At 34.2% G+C, this 24,473-nt stretch overlaps 1 protein-coding gene across 1 annotated transcript in view; it reads left to right on the forward strand.

Moving 5' to 3' along the window:
- The window catches only part of LOC130577877 (neuropilin and tolloid-like protein 1), a 33,736-nt gene that overhangs the window by 1,353 nt on the left and 7,910 nt on the right, over positions 1 to 24,473 (forward strand). The window contains exons 2-4 of the mRNA XM_057373507.1: positions 2,302 to 2,355; positions 3,908 to 4,045; positions 12,154 to 12,402. Coding sequence (XP_057229490.1) covers positions 2,302 to 2,355; positions 3,908 to 4,045; positions 12,154 to 12,402 — 441 coding nt within the window. The remainder of the gene's footprint in view (positions 1 to 2,301; positions 2,356 to 3,907; positions 4,046 to 12,153; positions 12,403 to 24,473) is intronic.

Raw genomic sequence — 24,473 nt, forward strand, 5'->3', positions numbered from 1 at the left:
TTTTTTTTTTTTTTTTTTTTAGTATGGGAGAAGTGTTTCACTTTGTCTGTCCAAATGTTAGATATTATATGTCCAGAATAAAACCAAAACCCCCAAACACTTAGTTTCTTAGTCTCTGCTTGTCAATTAGACCTTATTATCAAGTTTATTTTCGCTCCCTATTTACAATTAATACTGGTATAAGGACAGATAAGCAAAACTTCATGCTTTGGAAAAACAACTCTGTAATCTGGAAACCTCTTTTCCAGTTGTTACAACTGGAAGTGAAAAGATGTGTTTTGCCATGTTGGTGATAAYATATCTGTGAGTTGGACCAACTCTCTTTACTTCTCTGAACTCCACTTTTTTTTTCCATATAGAAGATGAAGGGAGAGTTATTAGATAAAGATATTTGAAATGAACTTTTAAGCATCAGATATAATTTATTATTAATTGCCTAAAAAGTAACGTTTCTCATATGGAGTTTGGCTGTTGTATGTCCTATTCTAGCTTCCATAAATTTGTGGGTGGAAGGAACTCTGGCAGCTCCTTCCATGTCCTAACACCAATCCACCTTACACTGTTGAAGAATTAATATTGGCTGGTGAAGATTACAGGCCTGGATGCATTATGATCACTGCATGAAACAMAGCTAAAGTAAATGAGCAACTTAGTAAAGGGAAAATTCCTGCCTTGCCTTCAGACTGGGACACTGTCAGCAGGCAGTCCCAGCTAGCATGGATTTCCAGAATTCATCCCTGGGGAGAGTAAGGGCATGAATGGCTRGGTAGCGTTCAGATCCAAGCAGAAGATGTAGTGTTCTCACTGAATGCCCATGACACAGAAGTGTTTTTAACTATCAGCACTGCCAATATCCATCTCTAGGGGCTGTGAGCCTGACCAAGAAACAGTGAATATGCTGCCAAGCYTTCATTTTCCCAGAATCTTAATCTTATCCTGCTTAATAAGGCAGGCATCATCCATGCCTCAAACCCTCTGTCACATGGGAAAGGTCAAAGACATAGATATATGGATCTCAAAGCCATCAGAATACTGGAAATGTGCAGACTGGCTTCCTTTGGTGTGAAAATTATACAAAAAAATGGAGTATAAAAGGTGAAAATGATGAGAGCACCCTCTTTGAAAGCATCATAGTTACTTGCCCATGGTAAATTTTGATGTCTCTTGGGGATCATTATAAGAAAGCACACCACTCAATTACATTTATTAAAGACCACAGGTCCACCAGTTCCTCATCATAGTCTACAACAAAATGGTAGCTGACTGATCCAAAATGCTCTGAATATACACACAATTTCATTTCCACTTTAAGTTCAGTGCAGCCTGGGCACTGTGTTGCCTAATGCCAAAGTAGCCAGGACAAAGCCCCAAGTGCTCCAAGAACTGATGGGTCTGTTCTCTTCTGCTTTTGCTTTTCCACTTTCACTGATAGCAAAGAAGATATGAGTGATGACAAGAAAACCAGTGGGTGATTTCTTCATCAGGTAACTAGCTAGTCATTTTGATCTTCCAAATTAGTCTCATTATGACTATGCTGAGGGTGTGSCTCTTAGCCTTTTCTAGTTAAAAAGTCATCTTTGGAAATTCCCAGAAACACAATAATTAACTCCAGGTCAAAGTCCATGTGACAAAGGTTGCATTTGTTTCCAAGAGTCATAGTTGTCCTATCATAGTTGGACACAGCAGATATCTATTTGTAGAATGGGGCTGCAGATTCACTGCAGCAAAAAGCAACACACTCTCGACAAGTCAAACAAATTAGATTAATGAGATTGTTAAGCACACACAATAATTTACTTCGCTAGAGATTTCCAAAGGCTTTGATGGATGCAAAGAACCCAACCCCTCACTTGTTTCCTACTCCCAGTACTCATTTTCAAATTTTATTATGCCATAGTGAGAGACATTAGTGAGTACAGTGGCASTAAAATTTAGTCTCCCTCTGCTAAAAGCAGCCACTTTTCTATTACTGACACAAACTATGATTATAGAAATAAATRTTAGTAAAAATGCTTTTCTCTAATATTAAAGAAAAAGGAAAAAAAATAGCAAAACATCACTGCCTGTGGATTTTGTTTTAAACTCAAAAGATCTCTTCTTTATTTTTATACATTTGCAAAGATAAGTACTTACAAGAACAGGCCACAAAGAAACTTGTTTATACAATATATGCAATGAAAAATGAAACTTTTTCTTTATGATAGCTGTATATCATTTGTATTCTTGTGTGATAGACGTATACAATTGATTTGATTGCAGGAACTATCACTCTGTGATATTTAATGCATATTTCTCTTTCAGTTGTAGCAAGTTTAATCATCCTACATTTGTCTGGGGCAACCAAAAAAGGAACAGGTATGTAAACTTCAGACATTTTTGTCAGACAATATATTAGAAAGCAAAGTATGGACTTGAGTTTTTAGTTCAGTTTTTGAAATTTTTAGTAGCTCATTTACTTTCAGTGTCTGCCCTTTGTCCATGTGTTTGGAGGATGCCATTTGTGCCTGTACACACAAAAAAAAATCCAGGGTTACTCATCAGGCTCAGCCTGACTTTAGCTAAAGACTGTAAATACTCCCACTTTCAAATTGGGAAGTCCAGTTCAGACRCTCAGGTACTGACATTTAATTTTCTTTTCTTGTTGAAGTATAATTAAAAACCTGAAATTGGGTATCATTGGGTGCATTTGCGCAGGGGGAGTATAGAAAGATTCTTAAAAGTCTTGCATGCTCAGTGTGAGGAGAGCCAAGCAGGGGAGGCTGCTAAGCACACTGTGTGTCTGAACCTGTGTCCGAATGCAGTCCCTGCAGGCCAAAATTCATTTTAGGAAATTAAGCTCCATGTTGTACTCTGCCTAGATAYAGACCAGGGAGAAAAAGAAATGCCTGCAGAGCAGGTCAGATCTCAGATGGTTAACATCATCCTTGGAAGGTGCTTTTTTCTCTTCATTAWTCGTAAGAGGGAGCCTCAAACACCTTTACTCTGCACACCAAGGGCTTAAGTTATATGGGACAGCCCTTTGATATTAGATAACTCCTTCAGAGCAAAACCAGCCTAGAATCTACTATCCTTCCTTTTAATAGCAGCCTAGGTAAATTTTCTTCTGAAGACTCTGTCTCATTTTAGCCTACTTGCTAAAGCACCATGCTCAGGAAGGGATCCCTCTTTTTTCAGCTTGAACTGGCCCAAACCTTTGTCTCCAGTTTCTCTGCCTGTGTGCAGAAGGAAGTGAGATTCAGGGCTAGGGAGAAAGCAAACAAGAAAGTCTGACTCTGCTCTCTGATGATTCAATTAGGAGTAGGAAAGTTCTGGGCTGTGATTCTTGGCCTCAGAGCTATTTATTAATTTTACAGCAAACAGTGAAATAAAAATAATCTATRATCCAGATTCCAAGAATTCCCCTATCTACCCCTGTGCAGTAAATATAGAGTAAATATGCTGCAGATTTAAAACAACTTCTATGTACGACCATAATTCTCTRTGTTGTTTCCTTGATTCTGTGACTGATATATTTCTGTTTTAGGGAGTGAAGCTTTCTGGTAGGGCACATGTTTGAGCTTTTAGAGATGTATGAGTAGGAAATTCATGCTTTCCAATTCTCAAGCAGTGTTTTCCCCTAGAAGGTTATTATTTTAAAAACAATACAAATTTGTTTTCCCCTAGACATCCAAGTGTCTCCTCCACTTTGAAAAACATGTTTTGAGTAAGAATTATACATTTGTACCCTTAAAGAACAGCCTTGTTTTCCCTAGATCAATAGTCATCCTCAGCCTCAACAGAGAAAAGTTTGAGGCCACTGACAGAAAGAGATGATTGTTGTATTCTTCCTGTAAAAGAGTTCTGAGTGTCTCACGGACATAATAATTTGTGAGCTAATTGTATAATGCTTAATGTCATCATTTCACAGAAAAGCAAACTACTTCCGAAGGRCAGAAACCAGTACAGTGTGGAACTTGGACAAAATATGCAGAAGGAGGCATCTTCACTTCTCCAAATTACCCCAACAAGTATCCTCCGGACAGAGAGTGTGTCTACATTATAGAAGGTGACMAAAAGAAGAATCTTTATATTTTGCCATCAACTGTATTAAAAAGAATAAGTTCTATTTTATGTGTTGAGTAGGTAAAATCATGGTAAAAAATCTTTTCAAGACACAAGATTTAGAGAATCTCTTGATTTCTATCTTGATGTAACTCCTAAATTAGTTCAGGTGGTGAGTATGCACGATTCAATAAAAAAGGTACACTTTATTTTATTTATTTATTTTTTCAGGATATTCAGAGAATGAATAGAACCTAAAATGCTGTAACATGACAGAAGAAAGAGTATTTTAAAAGGAGTAGTAAAAGTGAACAAAGGAAACAAAAATGCTTTTGACTTTCATGCAGATATTTTAAACTTAGCGTAACTGAATCAGGCATGACAAGYATAGCTGGGCAAAGTACAGCAAAAGAAGTCATACAGAAAATATCCACATAGTGAATGTAAAAGTAGTTTTCCACCCAGTTGTTCATAAGAAATGAAAATGAAAATCACCCAACCTACAAATAAAACTAGGAAAGAATAAACATTAGCATGAAACATTAGCTCTGTGATTTAGTTTTTAAAGAGTAGACAATTGCAGGCATGGAAGTGATGTAGAAAAGACTAAAAGTGTATTACAAACAAATTATGTGGTTTCTTTTCATCAGTCTTAGTACAATGGTYGTTGGAGGGATTGTTGTAATAATGAATCTGTGGAAAGTAACAGAGATTAGATACTGTCAGAGCTCAGACATGATGAATCAGGTACTATATACTAGGTCCCTGGAACGAATAAATTTCTTTTATGAGTTGTGAACATATGTAGAATAAAAGTGATACTCTTCTATCCATGCCTCATTTACAGAATTATTAATTTATTAATGATGAAGCCAGGTTTTGCAGAAATATTTATTTAACTAAAAATGCAGGTAATACCAAGATATATTTCCAAAGATGCATGACTGATTTAAATTGAATTAGCTGTTTTAGACACACACACACACACACACACACACATGTTATGCACTTTTAGAAAGGCAAAAATCACAACAAAATGACTAAATTCCACTTTGGTGCTAGATAACTTGACTGAAGTCAGAAGAGGTGATTATAAATGATGTAGACAAACAAGGTCTTAAAAGAAAATTTATGCTAGTCAGCCCTTGTGTGTAAGTCTGAAACTGAAGCAGATGTACAGTAAATATTTTAATTCTTCCATAGTTTAGTAACTGCTTTAAAATAAATACAATTTTTTTAAGAAAGATAAATGTATAGGTTMAAAATGTACAACTTAGCATTATTTTTTTTCTGGTTGCACTTATGTTGCTAGATTCAGGTCTTTTTGCATATATTGATCAAATTATCTAACACTCCTGTGAGACTGGAAAGAAGTAAGCTTGTTTTATCTTCAAAGATCTGAAACACATGATGTTTTATCATGAAAGAGAGAGTGTAGGAAAAAAGACCCCAGTTTTGTAAAATTTAGTCCCATATCTCAGGTAGTGAGATGCTCTTCCTCACAATAAGAAGCGCCTGAAAGTCCAGTATTATAGAGTTTTTTCTTTATTATAGAAATTAAGTACTTGCAAAAATATAGTTAATATGCTGAAAGATGGCAAAATGCACTGTTGAATAACGTGATTTAAAATACCTAAAAATGGAAATGCCTGAGAACAATTTAAGAAGGAAGGAGTTAATCAACCAGCTTCCATGACGAAGATGAAATTCCACATTGACAAGATTAGATCAATGTATAGGAAAAAGAGCAAACTCAAGAGACATCTTGTTGTATTTTATTGAAAAATTCAATCTTGTAAAATCCACTTGAACACAATTTTTTTATGCCACTGATATTTTCTTCTTTCCATCTGGCTTAATCAACAGTTTGGATTGCAGCTGGACATTTAAAAACCCACAATGAAAGTAGCTCTATCAGTACATAATTTGATGAGAACTGTGGACATTGCACAACATTTTCAGCTCTGATCTCCCCGTGTCTATTTCTGTCTTCTAAAATGATCAGGAATAGTCATGTCTGTCTGGAAAATGTCACAAAAATAAGCAGAGATATAGTGAGATGTCTAAGCAATAATATTTTAAAATGGGGAAGATTTCAAAAAAAGAAGTACTGAAGGTCACCAAAAACTTTTTTGTAATTAGAATAAATTGTTTGTCCATATTCCTTCTTTTTATGATGCATAAAAATGGCAGAAAATGATAAATAAGGGTAGCAAGTATAAATTTTCCCCAAATCTTTTATATTCTATGGAACTCATTGGCATATGAGGATTGCCAAAAAAAAAAAAAAAAAAAATACTGATAGTAATATTTTTGAGATGAGATAACAATCTATGGAAATTGTGGCTCATCCTAATTAATGGAGGACATAAATATTGTAGAGTAAGGCAAAACCATCTCCATATGCATTTTATTTCCATATTTATTATTGCAATTCCAATATGCTTCCATAGCTTCATAGAATCCTATTGAATGCCAAGTACCAAACTAGAGGCACTGTTGATATGATCCATAATAGCATCCCCCACCCCATTGCCATCTCCCCATTGCATGTCTCAGGGAGCTCAGCACACAGTGCTGTATATACCATACTGAAAGATGTGTGACTTGAGTGTAAATACATATGTATGAATCACTAGATTCTTTCCTGGCTGCTTGTATTCCTTCCTTCCTTTTTTTGCTATCACACAGTCTTAGCACAAATTCTGATTGCTTCCTTCAGACACAATTCCTAGTGACTTTAGTGGTCTTTGCTTGCAGTGTGTTGTAAAAAAATTGAATTTCACCTCCTGRTACAATTTTTTTCCTCCACATTTTATCTCAGTTTATATGTATGATAACCTTTTATCATGTCAAAATTACTTTGGTGAAGTAGAGGAGCTGGCAAAAGTTGCCATGATCATAGACTGTGAATTTCTAAAAGAGAAGAGGATTTCTGACTGCAGAGGCTTCTACTGTAGCAGTCAAAGACATGAGCAAATGAAACAGCTGGAAGTCTCANAAATCTCTTTTAGTAGTAATGCCAATGAACTCTTGAGACAACTAAAATCTCTTTTAGTAGTAATGCCAATGAACTCTTGAGACAACTAGGAATTTTAAAGTCAGGTTGAATACCTTTCTAAAAGAAAAYCTTTAGGTCGTCTAGAAATCATGGACTCTGTACAAAAATTGTTATGCTAAAGAGGAGTGTCACAAATGAGTTCAGAACAGCCTCAAAAAGAGTGGCTTGGAGGAGGGAGATGCAACTCCACAAGGAGCTTCTGATGAATCCCATCTGCCTTTCAAAATGCAATGAGGGTTTGTTCTTTTTGTTTGTTTTTTTCTTTTTTTTTTTTTTCTTTCAGTCTTATTTGGCATATAAGAAACAGAAAATAGCTGTCTTTGGCCAAATTTCACCCTTATTTTGCATATTCATGACTCTAACCTGACAAAATTCACAGCTGCCCAGAACAATCATAGCAGTGACAGCATTAGCCTTTGCCAGACTGCAGAACATTTGGCATGCGTGCTACAAAGGGAAATTTGCACAGGAGATTTTATAGGAGCAAAGGCTTTTATTTGTATTGAAATATTTGGGGAGCAGGGTAGTCATACTTAGTCATACTTTTTGCACTATAATTTGAGAGTTGGTTTGACAATCCTGTAAGTGGATACTTGTAAAATTTCAGCCATTCTTCAGCTTTTAATAATTGCTTATTTATAAATATAGTTATGGACTAGAATTGCTTCATGGAGATATGAAATAAATCTCCAACTTTACATGTTTGTGAACRTGTAGAGTTAGGCCTCTTAAAGGTCTCTCATGTTCTTGAACAAGACCATTAAGCTCTTTCATTCCAGATATTTCACAGGTGTTAAAAACTTTATTACTGAATGAAAAACCTCAAAGTCCTTTTGTATTTCATAGWGATTTTTGTGTTCAAAAATTTTTCTTCCAAATAATGAAAGAATCCTCTTTTAAAATGAACATATATTATCAATAATAGCAGGACAACCAGAGAGAATGAAGATTATTAAAAACCGTTAGTAGGGTAACAGCTCATAGGGATGGGAGTAGGTGTTGAGCTCAGTTTCTCATTTCCAAGCCATGTGGCAAATTGAAASAGATTTTTTCACTTAACTTCAGCTGTCACTTACACWGACTTAGAGGCTGATCAGAATTAAAACCTTAATTGTGTGGTTTTGCTGCAACTGTTTTACTGCAAGCTGGAGCTCTATGACTTTTTTTTCATTGGATACAAAATCTCAAGACAGCACTTGTATAAGATAATCAAATGAAAAATATGACAAGATATGCAACCATTAAGTAGGCCTTTCCATTAAGCATTTTTGAAGAAAGGTAATTGGAAGTTTTGAGGTTTAAAATAAGATCATTTTATGGGCAATATATTATTCAATATATTGCATTTGGAGTTGACAACAACTTTTCCTGACATCATGACTACAGAAGTTCTGAAGATGTGAATGGGCTTTGCCTGTGAATAAGGATGCTAGAAACGACCACTCCAGCCATCCTTTTCTGATTACATGGCCTGATGCCAATCCAGTGTGGAAGACTTGCGTATTCTGGATTTTTTTCTGTTTGTTTTATTTTTCTGTTGGTCCACACACATTATTATTAGTGACTGTTCTGGACTTTTTCCCAGTTTATTTCTGTAAGTTTTACTGTGACCTCATTTGCACACCTTTTGTTGCAAAAGCTGTGGCACAGGATGTGTATTTAAACATTAGCAGCTTGTTCTACCTTGCATTTAGCAACGAAACCCCTTATTAAACCCAGAGTACGAAGGTGTGAAATTATACCATTTTTGCTAAAAGGAGCTGAAAGTTGAGAAYTGAATTATGCATTTTCATCCCTTATGGTCATTTCTAGTAAGTTTTGATTAATTTTGTGTCTTATGTAGATTATGGCAAACAAAACATTTTACCATTGACTAGATATAAAGCACAAGATGAAACACAGAGAAACACATGCAAAGGTCATGGATGTGTGTGCTGCACTCCAGAGTTACACACAGTTACAAATGTGAAGTGTTCCTACTGGCATGGCCAAAATGATGCCAGAAAGTGACTTTAACATTAAAGGAATGTGAACAGGCTGTGGCCCAGCCCTCAATCTCATTCCCCAGCCTTACTGTATCCCAGTGGAGAAGTGGTGCTAATGAATATTCAATGCTCCATTCTTAGAGTGAAGTAGCCTCTCCTCATGGAAGAGGCCAAAAGTGGAAGCTCTTGAGCCCTCCTTGAGCTGATGTGATTCTCTCTGATCCTTTAGCAAGATCTGAGCTTCACTAGGAAAAATAAATAAAAGCAGACTTTTTGAAAAATAAATAAAAGCAGAATAGTGTAAACTGTAGAAATATTCTGATCATAAAACTGGTCGACAGGGTGAGATTCAGGGAGCTACATGGAGGTTTTGGTTTTGGAAATTTTGCTTTTTCTCCGGTCATGCATTCACCCAGTCAATAGATCTCATGTGTAACTCTGTGAGCCTGATTCTTATTTGCCCACAATATTTCCTTTTATATTATACTGAGGCTATAGTTGGCTCTAGGGCTCTTTTTCAACACCAAAAATCATGTCAAATGGCTGAACTACAACTCTGATGGGGCCCTGTGGCCATTTTTGTCATGTTACATGAGTCATGGATACAGAGAAGACCAGTTAAAGGTTTAACTATGGACCAGCACTTGTAATCCTCTTCTTGGTATGAAACAAGGCAGCAGAAAAGAAAGCGTGCAAAGTACAAATATGTTCTGATAATGGCATAAACCATTTTTGAAGCGGATACCACTTTGTGACTGTGGGAAGCAGAGCAGCCATACACTGCTATGCTGCTGTGTGAGACTAACAGTAGCAGAGGAATTGATCTTCATATCTAGTTTGTGACATTAAAACATTACAATAAAGCTCAATTTAGTAAAAAATTACTAAAGGCAGGTTAATAGCATAACACTGGAATCGTGCAGGTATAAGATATTCGAGCCATGTTGACCATTCTTAAGATTACCTAAAGTGTTTTCGGGATGGAATTTCTGATACCTGACTCTCCGATTCTTAGGTGATCAACAGTTTTCAACAAGTATTGTTACAATGAATAAAAGCATGCAGAATATGATCCTAGATTGAAAGTTGCTGATTGCTCTCTTCTGTTTTGCTTAGTTGACTTTAAATCAATATTTTTTATAAAAGTGTAAAGACAAGGATAAAAACATCTAAATAAAATTAATCGATGAAGCCTTCCAGGTATTCAATCTTTTATTGTAATCTAAAAAGATTTACTTTGATCTTCAAACCTCACCAAAGATGACTTCATTATGATCTCCATCACAAACTTTATTATCTTGCTTTACTTTTGTACAGTTTTTTGTGCTTTCAAAATGCTTTCTTTTCTATAGGCTGTGAATATGGTGCAATTATATGTAAAACATAAAGCTTTGCTTTTGCTATTGAATTTGTAGGGGCACAAAGATCAAAAATTTTCTGTAAATTGGTATAAATAACAAGTTAATAGTAAATTCTTCTCTGAATGTAAATTTCTTCCAATTGAGAGCAGTAGAAAGGGTTTCTTTTTTATGTTAAATTAAATATTTCTATAAATACCAATCATCCAATTATATTAATAATGTAAAGTTGTTAAAATAATCTTTCCTTTCAAATAATGTGTTTTAATAACTTTTTAAATGCTTCTTATAAAATGAGTCTGTATTTATTTATGTCATAGTTGTAAAAAGGATCTGACTATGTGCTCTTATGTAAAGTTTTCAAAATTTTCCTAATATCTCCTTATTCAGTTAATTTGAAATAGTCTCTTTTCTTGTGTGAGTAATGAGTTCATACCAAAAGCTTCAATTTAAAACATTTCAAAATCCAAACAAGATATGAGTTCTGGTCACACTGACAGTTTTCTCATTACTCTTGAGGAAACAAATGCAGAGATGCTGACTCCTGGAGTGGCAGCCRTTCCCATGCCAGGCTTATGCACTCGGCATGGGGTTTGACCTTGCATATTTGCATGAGAAAAAAATAGTAACTGTGGCAAAGCTCGTAGCAATATAACGTCTTTTGAGACGTGCAAAGTGCAGGACATGATCCCGTGAGAGGCACAGCAGGCAATGACACAACAAATCCTTGTCTTAGCAGAAGGCTTTGTCAGCAAATGCTCTGGTGCACCATGCTCTAGACATGGAAGGCACAGGTTTTGCTATGGACAGGATTAAGCATAGAAAGCAGTGCACCTCTAGGAGGCTGCCTCCAACAAAATGTATCGATCAAATAATGATATTTTTCATCCTTTTAAGAAAATACTATATTTCTAACATTTACTTTTTTTGTTTTGTTTTGTTTTGTTTTGTTTTGTTTTGTTTTGTTTTGTTTTGTTTTGTTTTGTTTTGTTTTATACAGGAGATGCCAGGGAATATTTGTTTTAGAGATCATTCCGACTGTCTCTAAACTTAGTACTTACCATTGATGGATTTTTTTTTTTTATACGTCTAATTAAGACCACTATGAAGTTCCTTCAAGGTTTTCAGTATATGATTTCCTCTTCAATTATCATCCTTATCTGGTTCTTTCTTAAGCAAGATTCACTACATTTGTTCTTATGYTTCCAATGAGATGATATGTTATTCTGAGTATGAGAGATTGCACTCCAGTTTGTTATTGGCTGCAATACATATAGAAAAATAATCTGTCCTTACTGCAGCACAATTGTGATCAGCATTCTCTTCATCATCATTGTCATCACTAGMTAAAACAAAGTATTCTGATTAACATCCCCTCCAAATATAAAAGAAAAAGTGTTTTTTGAAATATGTAAGTTCCTTAGAAAGGTTTTGTGTCTGAAGAAAATTTTCCTGACTAGATTTGTCTTTTCATCATACATATCTCTCTTAGCTTTACTGAGCACTTCTATCCAGAGCACTTTTTTAAAGGAYGACAATAGACCAGTAACCTGACAGTGCAAAATCTATAAAAAGTACAGGTGTACTAATTTTCAAGTCTTTGTGCAACATGCTGATGCATACAAAATTGATATCTTTGATTTTCTTGCTTTAGTTTTGAAGGGTCTTGGGTTAGAAAATAATAAGACTATTTTCTTTTTGTCTCTAGCTGCTCCTAGACAATGCATTGAACTACACTTTGATGAAAAATATTCCATAGAGCCTTCTTGGGAGTGTAAATTTGATCATATTGAAGTACGAGATGGACCTTTTGGCTTTTCCCCAATCATTGGACGTTTCTGTGGACAGCAAAATCCACCTATGATAAAATCCAGTGGCAGATTCCTGTGGATTAAATTTTTTGCTGATGGTGAACTGGAATCTATTGGGTTTTCTGCTCGCTATAATTTTACACCTGGTAAGTAAAACCCATCACACTTTTTAAYAGAAAAACTTTATCATAGTAACTTTTCTAATGATGTGTAGTTGTGCTGTTGAATAGCTTTAGCTGACTTTGTTTACTATCAAGGAAAGGATTAATAGATAGGAAATTGATAGAGGTCATATGTATCTTCTGCATAACAAGTAAGGCTTATGTAAGGGAAAAATTTGCAGAAACTACAGTTTTTCAAAGCATTGTTTTCGACTGAATTCTATTACAGAAAGCCATTCAGAATGTTTCATGGGAAGTTATGTGTTTTATGCCTGACTGCTACACTGCACAGCTTTTCTTTCAAAGAGATCATTGATAAAGTATTCTAATAAAAAATGTAATTATCTYAGAAAATTCTATCATTGCTTTTCCACTTCACCAATCATTTCCCGAACTGAGAAGTAGAATAGTTCTCCTTYCACAATAAAACAAACTATTACAAGTATTACCAGAGGACGTGTGAGATTCAAACARTAACATTTATTAAATATTTTTCTAAAAAGGCTCTAATTCTTAATTGTAATTGTACAAGTATTCCTTGTCACTTTTTAAATTTAATTCATTAAAGTAAAACAAAATTCATAGTCATGYTTTCCATTAATTCCCCTCCTCTCCCGCTCATTAACAAAAGGTTGCTGATTTTAAATTTCTTCTTTGGCTGCAGCTACACCATGTTGCACTGCACTGCACTGCTGGTTGTGACGTAGCCCTGTGACTTCTTATGTATTGAGTGATGAGTCATACTTTAATATAGCTCACTCTAAAGCACTGTAATTATTATGTAATTTTGTCAATTATGTCGTTATTGTTTCAGCTAAATTGTTGTATTAGGCTGAACAATATTCTCTAGAATATCTTCTAAAATTAGCAGACCCAAAATTGTTCTGAAATTCTTCCTCAGTTATTCCAGAAGCATCATAGATCACAGGACTACATGCTCTGTGTTGTTTCCTTTCTGGTTTTCTTTCATTAACACCAGGCAAATAGTTATAAAATTAATCAGCATGGTTAAATTTTCTTTCAAGTCAAGGACACTTTTTTGCTGTGGGTAAACATGTTTAGAAGGTTCAAACAGCAACAGAAGAGAAAATTATCTGWTAGCCAGATATATGTATCTACTGTAAATTCAAAAACTGCAAMATTTTGTTATAATGCATATCCACTCTGAAAATTGAGTTAAATTTTTATCTCTCATTTACCATGGGTTGGTGGGCTTTTTGCCATTTCCTCACCCTAGTTCCAGAAGYTCTTTGCTTTAGATTTCTTGACCTTTATTTTTCCAAAGGGTTGTGCATTATGGTTGAAAAGATATTCATAGCACAATCTGCAGCTTACTCTGTCTAAAAAACTCTCAAGTAAAAGACAATTTCATGGATCATGTTTTATCCTCATTCCTTTTCTACTGATGTAAGGAGAATTTCTACTCAGAGATCAATGTTGGTAAATTGCTACAGCAGCATAAATTATTCTAGACTTCAGATGGAATAGCTATATCTTTTTTATTCCTTGTTTCTTTCATTTTTTCCCCTCCATACATATCAATGGAAACCCCTGCAAATAGTAGGGAGTTTCTAGGAATATTGGCCAAAATGAGAACATGATTAATCTGACAAGTGCAAAACAGCACTKCTGCCTCCTTGATCCCTAGAAAGAGGAAGGGGTTCACATTCCACATTATTACCTGGACCATTAYTCATTATGCATACATGGATAAGGCATGACATTTTGAGATCTATTGTCCAAATATGTGCACTGGCAGGGGTCACTGCCAGCTCATAAAACAGAATGATGCCTTTCAAGATTGTATAAGAAAGGAGCATGGAGAGGACTCCACTCCAAGTTATGACARAGAAACAGAGAGAGGACTCCTATCCATAAATTATCACCCATATAACTTATATCCAGCTCAGGTTGTGACAATTTATAAAATTAAATTATGAACAAAGGAGAGATCAGAAGAAAATTTTCAACTAACCTCTCTTTAAAGAACATGAAGAAAATGATCCCAAGCAAAGAGTCATTTGAAAGCTAATGCTGTCTAGAGCAGCTGAATACTCAGGGSAGATGCAGTTTTTCTTGCCATCATCTCAATTCTCCAAAACAGAACACTGCCTAACTGCAATCTGCAGAGGAGGCTTTCTTCATCACAGTGACAAGTGCAACCCAGCTATCTCTAGGACCAGCAATTTTTGAGAGTCCTCACCTACCTCTGACCCGTCTCTCATCTGCCTCTTTTGCATTTCAGACCTCAATGGGGGATAAAGAGATGTGACGCTAAATGTGTGGGTGTGTGCCAAGATTTAAAAAAAAAAAAAAAAAAAAANAAAAAAAAAAAAAAAAAAAAAAAAATAGGAAATTCGACTAAATTCAAGCTTCAGCCATTTATTGTTATTTGAATGGTACCTGAAGAAATGGGGAAGGAAATTGTTTACTATATCTTCAGGGTATATAAAAACAGCAAACTGAAAGAAGTTGAAAAAAAGATCAATTAGGGTATCATGAAAAATGTTGCAATGAAGATCTATTAGTCTGTGCAAATGGAAAGAGCCCTGCACCTAAGGCATTTTAAACTAGTTTGGACTAAACCCTATAAAAAGAAATTATATAGAAAAATCCCAAGGGATAAATTCATATTTGCAGCTACTAGAACTTTCCTGTTCAATAATTTCTTTAACTTCTTGGTATTGAAATGGTTGGAAATCCATCCACCAATGCAAAAGCTCAGTAGGGACTGGGGTTTCAGAAACAAATGTAACTTTTTTGCCATAGATTCTTTTACATTTAAATAAACTTTTTTTTTTTTCGGAAGTCTTTTCATCAGTCTAAAAGGAGAGATCTTACAGGAGAAAAAGCTTTAATGACAAAATCAGAGTTACACGCAAAGCCAACACACACTGTGGTAACTGGTAAAATTACTGAAAGTTTTGCCAAAAAAGCTCCTTACTAAGAGTATAATTTAGGCTTTAAACTTTCTCATTTATAAATTATAGGATTAAAAGTCGTGGATGTATGAAGTTGTACGTATGGTATAAAAAAAGACTATTTTGAATGACAAAACTCTGAGTTAAGGGAAGAAGTGTTCATCTTTTACATTATTACAGTTAATATAAATAATAACCAGATGCAAKTTTATGTAAACTTTCCCTTTGTTAAACATGAGAGTTTATAAACRAATGAAAACTTATTTACTCTTTATACACTATTTATTTTTTTTTTTTATTTTAAAATTATGGTTAGCTATATTCATTTCAAAACAGAACTATCTGAACCTGTGAAACCTTCATAAATGTATACAAATATTTTTGTTGGGTTATTTCTTTTTAAAAAAATCTGATGTATGAGAGAAATACATACTAGGCTACAATATTGCCAGGTTGCTCTGGTTCATTTTGAATCAAGTTATGATTGGCTAGGGAATGACCCAGGAGAGAAGTCTAAGGATAATTCATTCTTGCTCTTCTTTTGCCATTCTTTGGGCCATTGAAAGGCCTACACCTGAAACTTCATTTCACATCTCTGGGTCCCTTGACTCAATCTATTACACTCATTTTTCCTAAAAAGTATTGTTTCAGGACTATTTCCAAACTGGTGTTGAATCACTGCTTAGTGTACAAGAATTCAAGTACTACTTCAAATTATTGACAGCTCTTCTCTTAAAAAAAAAAAAAAAAAATCAATTTTGTAATTCAGACAAGGATTCTGACAGAGAGAGGCTATGTTTATTTGAGCTTTCTTGCTCAGCTAGAATAATCAGATTTCTSTTTATCCTGGTCCCTGATTTTGCAGGACAGTGGCTTAAGATAGCACATCATTACTTTCAGTTCCTTCACTTAGTAGAAGCCATCTGTGTTTTTATTTAGCCTCATTAATATAAACGTCAGTCAGTAATGTTTTCTATTCAGCAGCCTGATTATGGAAAAAGAAAAAAAAATGTACTCCTATGTACCAAAAAGTGGAATAGAAAACATTCTCTGACCAGATTAAGAGTACTTTTACATTCCTATTGCAGTGAACGTCAGAGCAATAGAATAATTGCATCATTTATCTCGAGGGAAATAAATAAAAAAAAAAAAAAAAAAAAAAAAAAAAAAAAATCTCAAATTCTTCCTGGTTGGGGAATTTGTATATTTTAGAGCTCATGAAAAATTTAATGTGAATTTATTAAATTCAATCACATTTCTAAATAGCTTCAATAAAGCACRGTCAAATAATTTTGTCATCTAATGTCCATGTCCTGCCTTAAGTGTATTTAAGGAAGGCATATTACTTGTATTTATTAGTTGTATTTATTTGTTTATTTTCCTGTTCTCTTCTGAACCTGGTTTGATATCTTCTAAGTTAGTATCAGCAATGACAATCACGTTTTACTAACTTGAAATTCAGTTAAGTTTTCTGAGAAACAACAAGCAATGTCAGAGCCATTCAGCTTTGAAAGAGACAAACTTTTCTTTGGGATCCGAGCTGGGTTAAAAATGTGAGAAATTGCTCGTTATAACTTTTCACTTAAACTTTTAAGACAGAACCACTTGATGTCAAGAAACCCCAGAAAGTGTGAATCTCTTTTATTTATTGAGATATCTAGGCCCCAGCACTTCAAATTGTAATGAGGAGCTTCCTTGATTTATGAACTTTTACAGTGTTCCTATAAGTGCACTTCATAAAAGTCAGGCTCTTCATTGCTGTTTACAGGGCATTAGGGCATCTGGTCTTGGGAAAAGGAAGGAATTTCTCTCCTGTAGGATGATGTATTACATTGAAAATTATGATCAGTTACATAAATATTGTCTTTTCACGAGAATTTGTTTTGTTTTGTGCTGTTCTATGGATTCTATCATCTCACAGGAACTGTAGGTMTAGGCCCAGAGTATTTCTGTATCATAAATATGAGAATGTAATGCAAGGCTTACATTAAATTTCAAGTGAAAAATAATCCCTRTGTGGAGCAAATGAGTATCTAAAAYGTCTCATGGGGTTCTCAGATCCCATATTATGTCTTGTCATCACACACTTATATTTTTCTTTCAATAAAACCCAAAAGGCAAATACAGAACTTCCTAGTTTAGAAACCTCTGCATGCTGGGAATATCATATAGAAGGAACTTGAAGGAACTTGAACACTTGAACACTTAAGATCCTGTTAGTCTGTCGTACTTTGTGTAAAATCAGGAGCAATATAAATGTAAGATACAGTTTTAAGTGTTTCTAGCACCGGAGTAAAGAAAAAGGATGACTTAACTAAAGACAGTGTTCTCTACAAAACTCTCTTCCCTGTATTCATTCCATAATAAGCTGGACACAGACTTCTAGAGAAGGTTTRCAAGGATATTCTACTACAGACACAAATAATTCTATTATTTCACCTCCACAGGAAACACCTTTYTTCATCTATGACCTCACCAAAAATGGTGATTATGATGTTGCAGTGATAAATATTATTTTCAGAGGAATATAATTTCTCTGACAAAATGTCTGTGTTTTCAGAGCACCTGGGAGTGATCTTTAAGAAGTTTAGATGTACATCCAAAATTAGTCCTACAGAACAAATATTTTTAAATTAAGCTGCATTTATGCTGTATTTTTGTCATTCTATGAATAGTTTATTACATCTTACAGAACAATTAAATCTAAATCTTACGAGCAGCGGAGGATTTTCCTTAAATATAGTRCTTTTCTTATCCTCTTTTCCCTAAGGATAAACTTTTAGCTTTATGTAAATACTATGCTGAGTTAGCTTAACCTTAGGTCTGGTATAAAGTTCTTTGCTTTAAACACTTGTAAAAGGAAGAGATAATCAGTTGGCCCTGGACATTTGTTTTCCCTGTTATTTGTGGATTTCTCTGTAATGTTTGTGAAGCACTTGGAAATGACAGATCAGGGAGGGTAACAGGGAATTTGTACTGAACAGAAAACCAGGATAGTCATCTTCCACAAGTGTTTGGAAACAACTTATTTACAATGAGAATTTTCACTACCCACATTCAGAACAGCACCTTCAAAAGCTGCTGCTAAGTGTTACTTGCAGTTCTCATTCAAACATTATAATACTGGATATAGATTCTTCTTCAGGGGAAAATCTTCAGGAGAAAAACTGGGAATTTCTTGTTCCGCATTTAATGAATGAGGAGTTTTTGAATACTCTTCAAAGGTTTTCCAGGTCATCTGACTTTCTCATCTGGCAGATTTTCCAATAGCTCGTACTGGGATACACTCCTCGATAGTTGTATTGTGGTCTCATCCTGACAGCACTGTTGTCTGTGATAACTTCTCTTAGTGACTTTGGAATTGTGGGTGTCTGGAGAGATTCTGCTGACATTGAAGCAATTATTTTTACTTATACTTTCCTAAAGAGGCTCAATTTTCATCTTTATGCATTGTATCTACAGGTTTATAAGGTGTTACTGGTACAGGCAATAAATCTTAACAACCGCCCCAGTGATTTTGTCTAATCAGTCTGACTGTGGTCCATCTGTTAGGCAGAAAAACTAWTTTTTAGTGTAGCCACTGAGTTGCAACAGGTTTGATTCTTTAGCTGTCAGTATATCTTAGGTAAAACTCCTGTTTATATCATTTGTTTTCAGTCATCTTTTTGCATAGGTTTAACACTTGTAAAATGAGGAAATTTTTCAATTAACTGTGATTGTAGATTTTTCTTGTTCTTGTCTGCTTTATTTAATGAAGCATTTCTTAATTCTAAAACCAATAAATAATGATCTTTGTTGAGATATTTAGCCTTCCTTAGCAGATTTTTTACTCTTTGAGAAGGGCTTKTAACTAGTTTCCCTTAAAGAAATATACATAAACTCTTGTTAGGAATCATCCTGTTCCTTGTTACAAGGTTTTTGCCCAATAATTAGTAGCTTTGCACACTTAAGTCTTTGGAAAACTCAGCCATGTTTCTAGAACTGAATATCTCTGTAGTATGTAATGATGAAATTTGTCAAGTAAGAAGTATATCTTCTGTCACCCTTTGTTGTGTACACTCATCTATTGTCTAGGATTGGCTCATTTTCTACTGATAGTGTTCATGTTTTTGTAAAGASGGTAATCCAGAGAGTCTCTTTTGCTTGACAGTACTGAGGTAAATGTTATTGAATATTTATATATTCATAATTCCAGTACATGTTTGTTGTCATCTTCGTATGTCTTTTGCCCTACTGATGGCTCAGACCAATCTTGATTTGTTTACTGTCCTTCAGGGAAATGCAGACTCTGTAATACTTTAATTTCAGATATCTTGCTTGAAMTTCTTTGATGGTCAGGTCTAAAAATAAGACCATACTTCATTCAACTTTGACACAAATTTTAAGTATTTTGTAAATAATTTTAGATTGCCCATTAGAGCATCTCCACCTTTGATTATGTCTTCTCTTTTTCTCCTACTATGTGCTAAGATATAAAAAAACCCTGAAATCTTTAACATTGTACTGCTGTCATGGGGTAGAGAAATACTATTATGTACAGTCCTTTTCCTGTGAGAAACAGATTATGCAATGATTTCTGTGAGAAGTAGGTGTCATCTCTATGGCTAAATCTGGCCAATGTATGCATTGCTAGACACAAAACTTGTGGAAAATCAAGGCTGTGAATCAAGCTTATGAAGACCCTGACAGCCCTATTTGTTTTTTCCCTTTTTTCTATTTCTCTCTGTACAGTTATAGCCTGTCTTAAGCTACAGACAACTTCCTTTTAGCATATATACTTCTATTTTTTATGTGCCCTGAGGAGCTACAAACAAACCTCTCAGTAACATTGATTGGTATMGTCTGTACAACAAGGTGTCCTGTCCTAAAAATGATCATTAAAAATTGAGGAAGTGAGAAGTTAAAATTTTAAAAGGATTCAATTTTCAATATAATTGGGTTCATGCAAGAGTCACCTGCTTATTGTGGGTGTTTTTTAATATTTGTGAATGCTCAGTAGATTAAATGTGGGGKTTTTTTTTCCTTATAATATTAATTCACAATGGATAGAGATATCAATAATCTTTTGTTTGCGAAAATCAGCAAGTGSTTTTTTGTTCAATTTAAGTTCCATGTGTACATATTTTCAATTTGCACAGGGCTTTTTCGTTGTGACAAATACAAATGTTAGGTGTCCTTATTTTTCTCTCTGCAAAACCTGTTCATTTTATAAAGGCCCTCAGGTCAAATAAGAATAACAGCTACTATAATTTAACACTGTAATCCATCAAAAATCTCTGAAATTACTTTCTGATATGCCCAAGSATAATTCCAAAGAACAGTTGCTTAAGCTTACTATACTCAAATGCTGCACTGACAAGCCACTAAATCTAGTCTCAATTTAGCAAAGAATTTCAGGAAGCCTACATCTAAGCATGTGCCTAAATCCAGGCAATCTCTAGGCTTGGGTACTTATTTAAAAGTAAGTATGTTTGAAAACTGTCCTCTACCTTTCTATCTATTGAACTAAGTAACAATTAAATATTTGTTCATTTTGAAGAGCAAGACTACTGTTTTGTCAACTCGAATTAAAAGTAGTTTTCTACTGACACACATGATATGGTAGATTTGTAACAATTCAGCATTTATCTATTTGATCCATATCAAAGTAATATAGCCTTAAATAGGGCCAACTTACTAACTCCCTGCTTTCCTTTTTTTTTTTTCTAATATTCTGTTAAAGTAAGCTGAGTTTTTGTTGGAGTTAGAACATCATGATCAATGATTTTTCTGTCTTCTTCTGTCTGTGTGCTATGCTTCCTCTTGGTATCATTGTCTCCAAAAAAATCTACCCTTAAATTGTACGAAATAAAATGATTTTCTTCAATTAACTTCTACTTAGAACATAATTAATTAGGATAAGCTTTTTTGGTTCAACTAAGTTGGCCAGTTAGATTTACAAGTTGTAAAATGAAGTGACACMAGTTCTGCAATAATTTGCAGTGAGTACTGGTCCCACTCCTTGAATGTAAAATTTGAAWCATAAAATAAAGTTTACAGTACATTTTTACATTCCCACTACTTCAACTTTTGTTTGTGCATCCACTGTCAAAGGGTTTTTCTAAAAYAAAAATGGAGCAGTACTTATGGATAGTTTTTGAAAAAGAAAATTATATTATTATGTAATATTAATATATTATTCTTGTTCTGAAAACTCTTGTTAATTATTTCAAATGCACATTGTTTACATGATCACAGYATAGTCTGCAATTCACTAGGGAGATTAATGCCTGATATTAAGGTTTCTTCAAATAGGTTTGTAGAGGAGGTTTTAACTTTGATGARACAAAATATTTTGGTCTGGAATATACATTATAAAATGTACTTCCAATTAATTTTTGTTTTTTAATATGTAGGGTGATGAGATTTACCAAACAATTGAGAATGTCATTGAAAGGAATAAATTAATTGCAAAATTGTGAAAAGAAATTGTTGCTCCAGAAGTTATTACACATTAGAGATGCAAAAAGTTTATTTGAATACTTGGAGTCAAAAGTCCATATAATATGCAGCAATTTCTGTTAAGAAAGTTTGTTTGAGTCATGAGTAAGATGATAAAAAGAGAATTATGAAATATTTTTTGAGAATTCAGGATTAGATAAACTGGTTTTTGTGACACATCATTGCTAAAATTTTGTAGTAGCATGACAGAAGCAGGCAGTGTGAAATTGTGTTATTCTAGTCACATATCAGTCCCCTAGATGACACTGGGAAGCCACAAGATGTTGTGTAACAGGACTTACATACATCATTTGCCAGATGTTATCTGATAGTTGAAGCTCAAGAGACAATGTTATCAAATCTGCTGGTTTCAGAATGTGGGTTAACAAAAGATTGTATTATACTCCTCTTGTTTTCTTTTGATTTTTTTTTCCTTTCCTTTCTTTTTCTGTAGCTGATTTCTCAAGTCCATGTGAATATTAATATTAAAAGAGAATGCAGAAAATACTTCCTAAAAACATTTTATTCCTAAATTATGATTTCAATATGGGGTTTAGACAGTTGGTTATTAACTGCTACCAACTATCAATTCCAKACAGAAATCCTACAAAATAATTTTATATTTTGTTTCATAAAATGCATACTGGGATAGGATTTTAAAAATCCAATTCAGTAGCTTGAATCTCTTTAATCTTATGTGCATCCTCCACAAAAATAATTTGTAGCACTGATACAGTTGTTTGTATTCTAGAACATTGCATATCAGTGACATTTCAATGAGAATATGGATCAATGATTTACCAAGTACTTTTAAATGAAAGGTTTAATTTACATTTGACTGGGTTTATTTTTTTTTTTTTCCTTTTTATCTCTAGAACTTTAAATGACTCTTTTAAATCAAGCTAGGAAAAAATCCTGCTCTTTGGCAGTCAAAAACTTGATCTGGTCAAATGAAATTTRATTATTGTCTACTTGTTGGGTAAGCAGCTGACCCCTGCTTAACAATCCTGAGAGCTGTGACTGACCATCATGTGTGACCTGCTTCTGCTGCAAGTCAGAACTCTCCCGAGACCTCATTCCTTCTAAATATCGCCACACCAATSATAGAACAATCTCTAATCAGTGCCCACTTTGCTGTTCTTTTCCCTGTCTCTTCAGCCTATTACACAGCAATATTGGGTATTGTGCAAAGCAGACATAACAACACTGCCTTTCCAAAGTGTGATTCAATGAATCACAGTATCTTTTTTTCCTGAATATGATGCAAAAGATCACTATTTATTCTCTGTATTAGGCTCAGCCGGTCAGTCAGTGTAGGACTCAATCAATTGATGAGTTCAGCTCAGATTGTGGGCCTAAAGCTGCTTTTTTTTAGAATTAATATTAAAATTATATGTAAATCCAGTGAAAATAAGATCACTGCTACAGACTGATAGATTTTGAATAGGGGAGGAAAAAAAGTAAATCTGTTAAATTCCATGTAAACTATAATTTTAAAACCTTTTCAATTTTTTTCAATTTTAAAATTGAAAGTTGTGATAATACAATTAAAAATTTACTAGTCTATACTTGATAGAATTGCTGTTTAGGGACAGCAGATTCTGGAGTTTCTGGGATAAGGAAAAGTTGGAGGCAACAAAGTTTTCATAGACACAAATATAGCTCTACTCAGATTCTAGGTTCCAAATCTTCACTTACCCACAGACTCATTTGTTTGTGAAGTTCATGACAAACCAGTTTGAGGTAATTTTGTGAATACAGAGCATGTGGCATAAATACTGCTCAGAGAGGACTGAGGATCCATTAAAATAATGTTTAAAGAAAAAATTAAAAATATTKAAGAMAATATYCCCTGGTTTAGAAATWGYTTTCATGTTGATTTCCTAATGGRGGCATGCAGCAAAACATATGTTAGYGCTGTTTATGAGCAACAATCTTCATTCATTAATTTCAGGGGAAATGTTTGGTATGAATTATGTTTGGTTTACATCGTAAAGCATACAGTAGGACTTTCCTCATCAAAATAATAGAAGTCCCAGCTGACCCTATGTCTTGTTTTTAATAGTTTATGTCTACTCTAGGTCATTATAAGGAGTTAAGTTTGGTTTGAACCTTCTCTGGTACTTTTAAATGCATTAAATTGGAGAAAAGTAATCAATTTGAACAAAAGGGATATTCRCYCTCATGAAGTTATAAYCAACAGGAAGCAAATTAACTGTAAAGCAAAAAACCTGGCTGTAAAGCCTAGATTAACCAAAAAAATATCTAAATGTTTTCCTCCCACAATCTCAGGAGAAGTTTAATTTAATAATACTGGGAAAAGGGGGATGATTATTGCTTACTTCCAATATRTTATTTATATCCTTTAAGTGTCTGAATGTTACCCTGAATAATAAAATGTAAAATTCACAAGTTTGTGGTTATTTTAAGCAGGTAATTTAAGTAGGGAATTCACAGTTTARCACAGAGTTATCTTCTTTCTGAAATGCTTCCTCAGAGAGAGYTGCTCCCCAACGCAGTTAAAAAGATGGAGAAACAAAATTGTTAAAATATCTCCAAAGATGCTCTGCAGTATGCTCTGCAGCTATAGTTCTTGAAAGCACATCTTCTTCTATACATTTGGAGAAACTGCTGAGGTCAACAGCTCAGTGTTCC

This window comes from Malurus melanocephalus, unplaced genomic scaffold, assembly GCF_030028575.1.
Source record: "Malurus melanocephalus ecotype Western Australia unplaced genomic scaffold, MMel_1.1 scaffold_200, whole genome shotgun sequence".
Taxonomy (NCBI): domain Eukaryota; kingdom Metazoa; phylum Chordata; class Aves; order Passeriformes; family Maluridae; genus Malurus; species Malurus melanocephalus.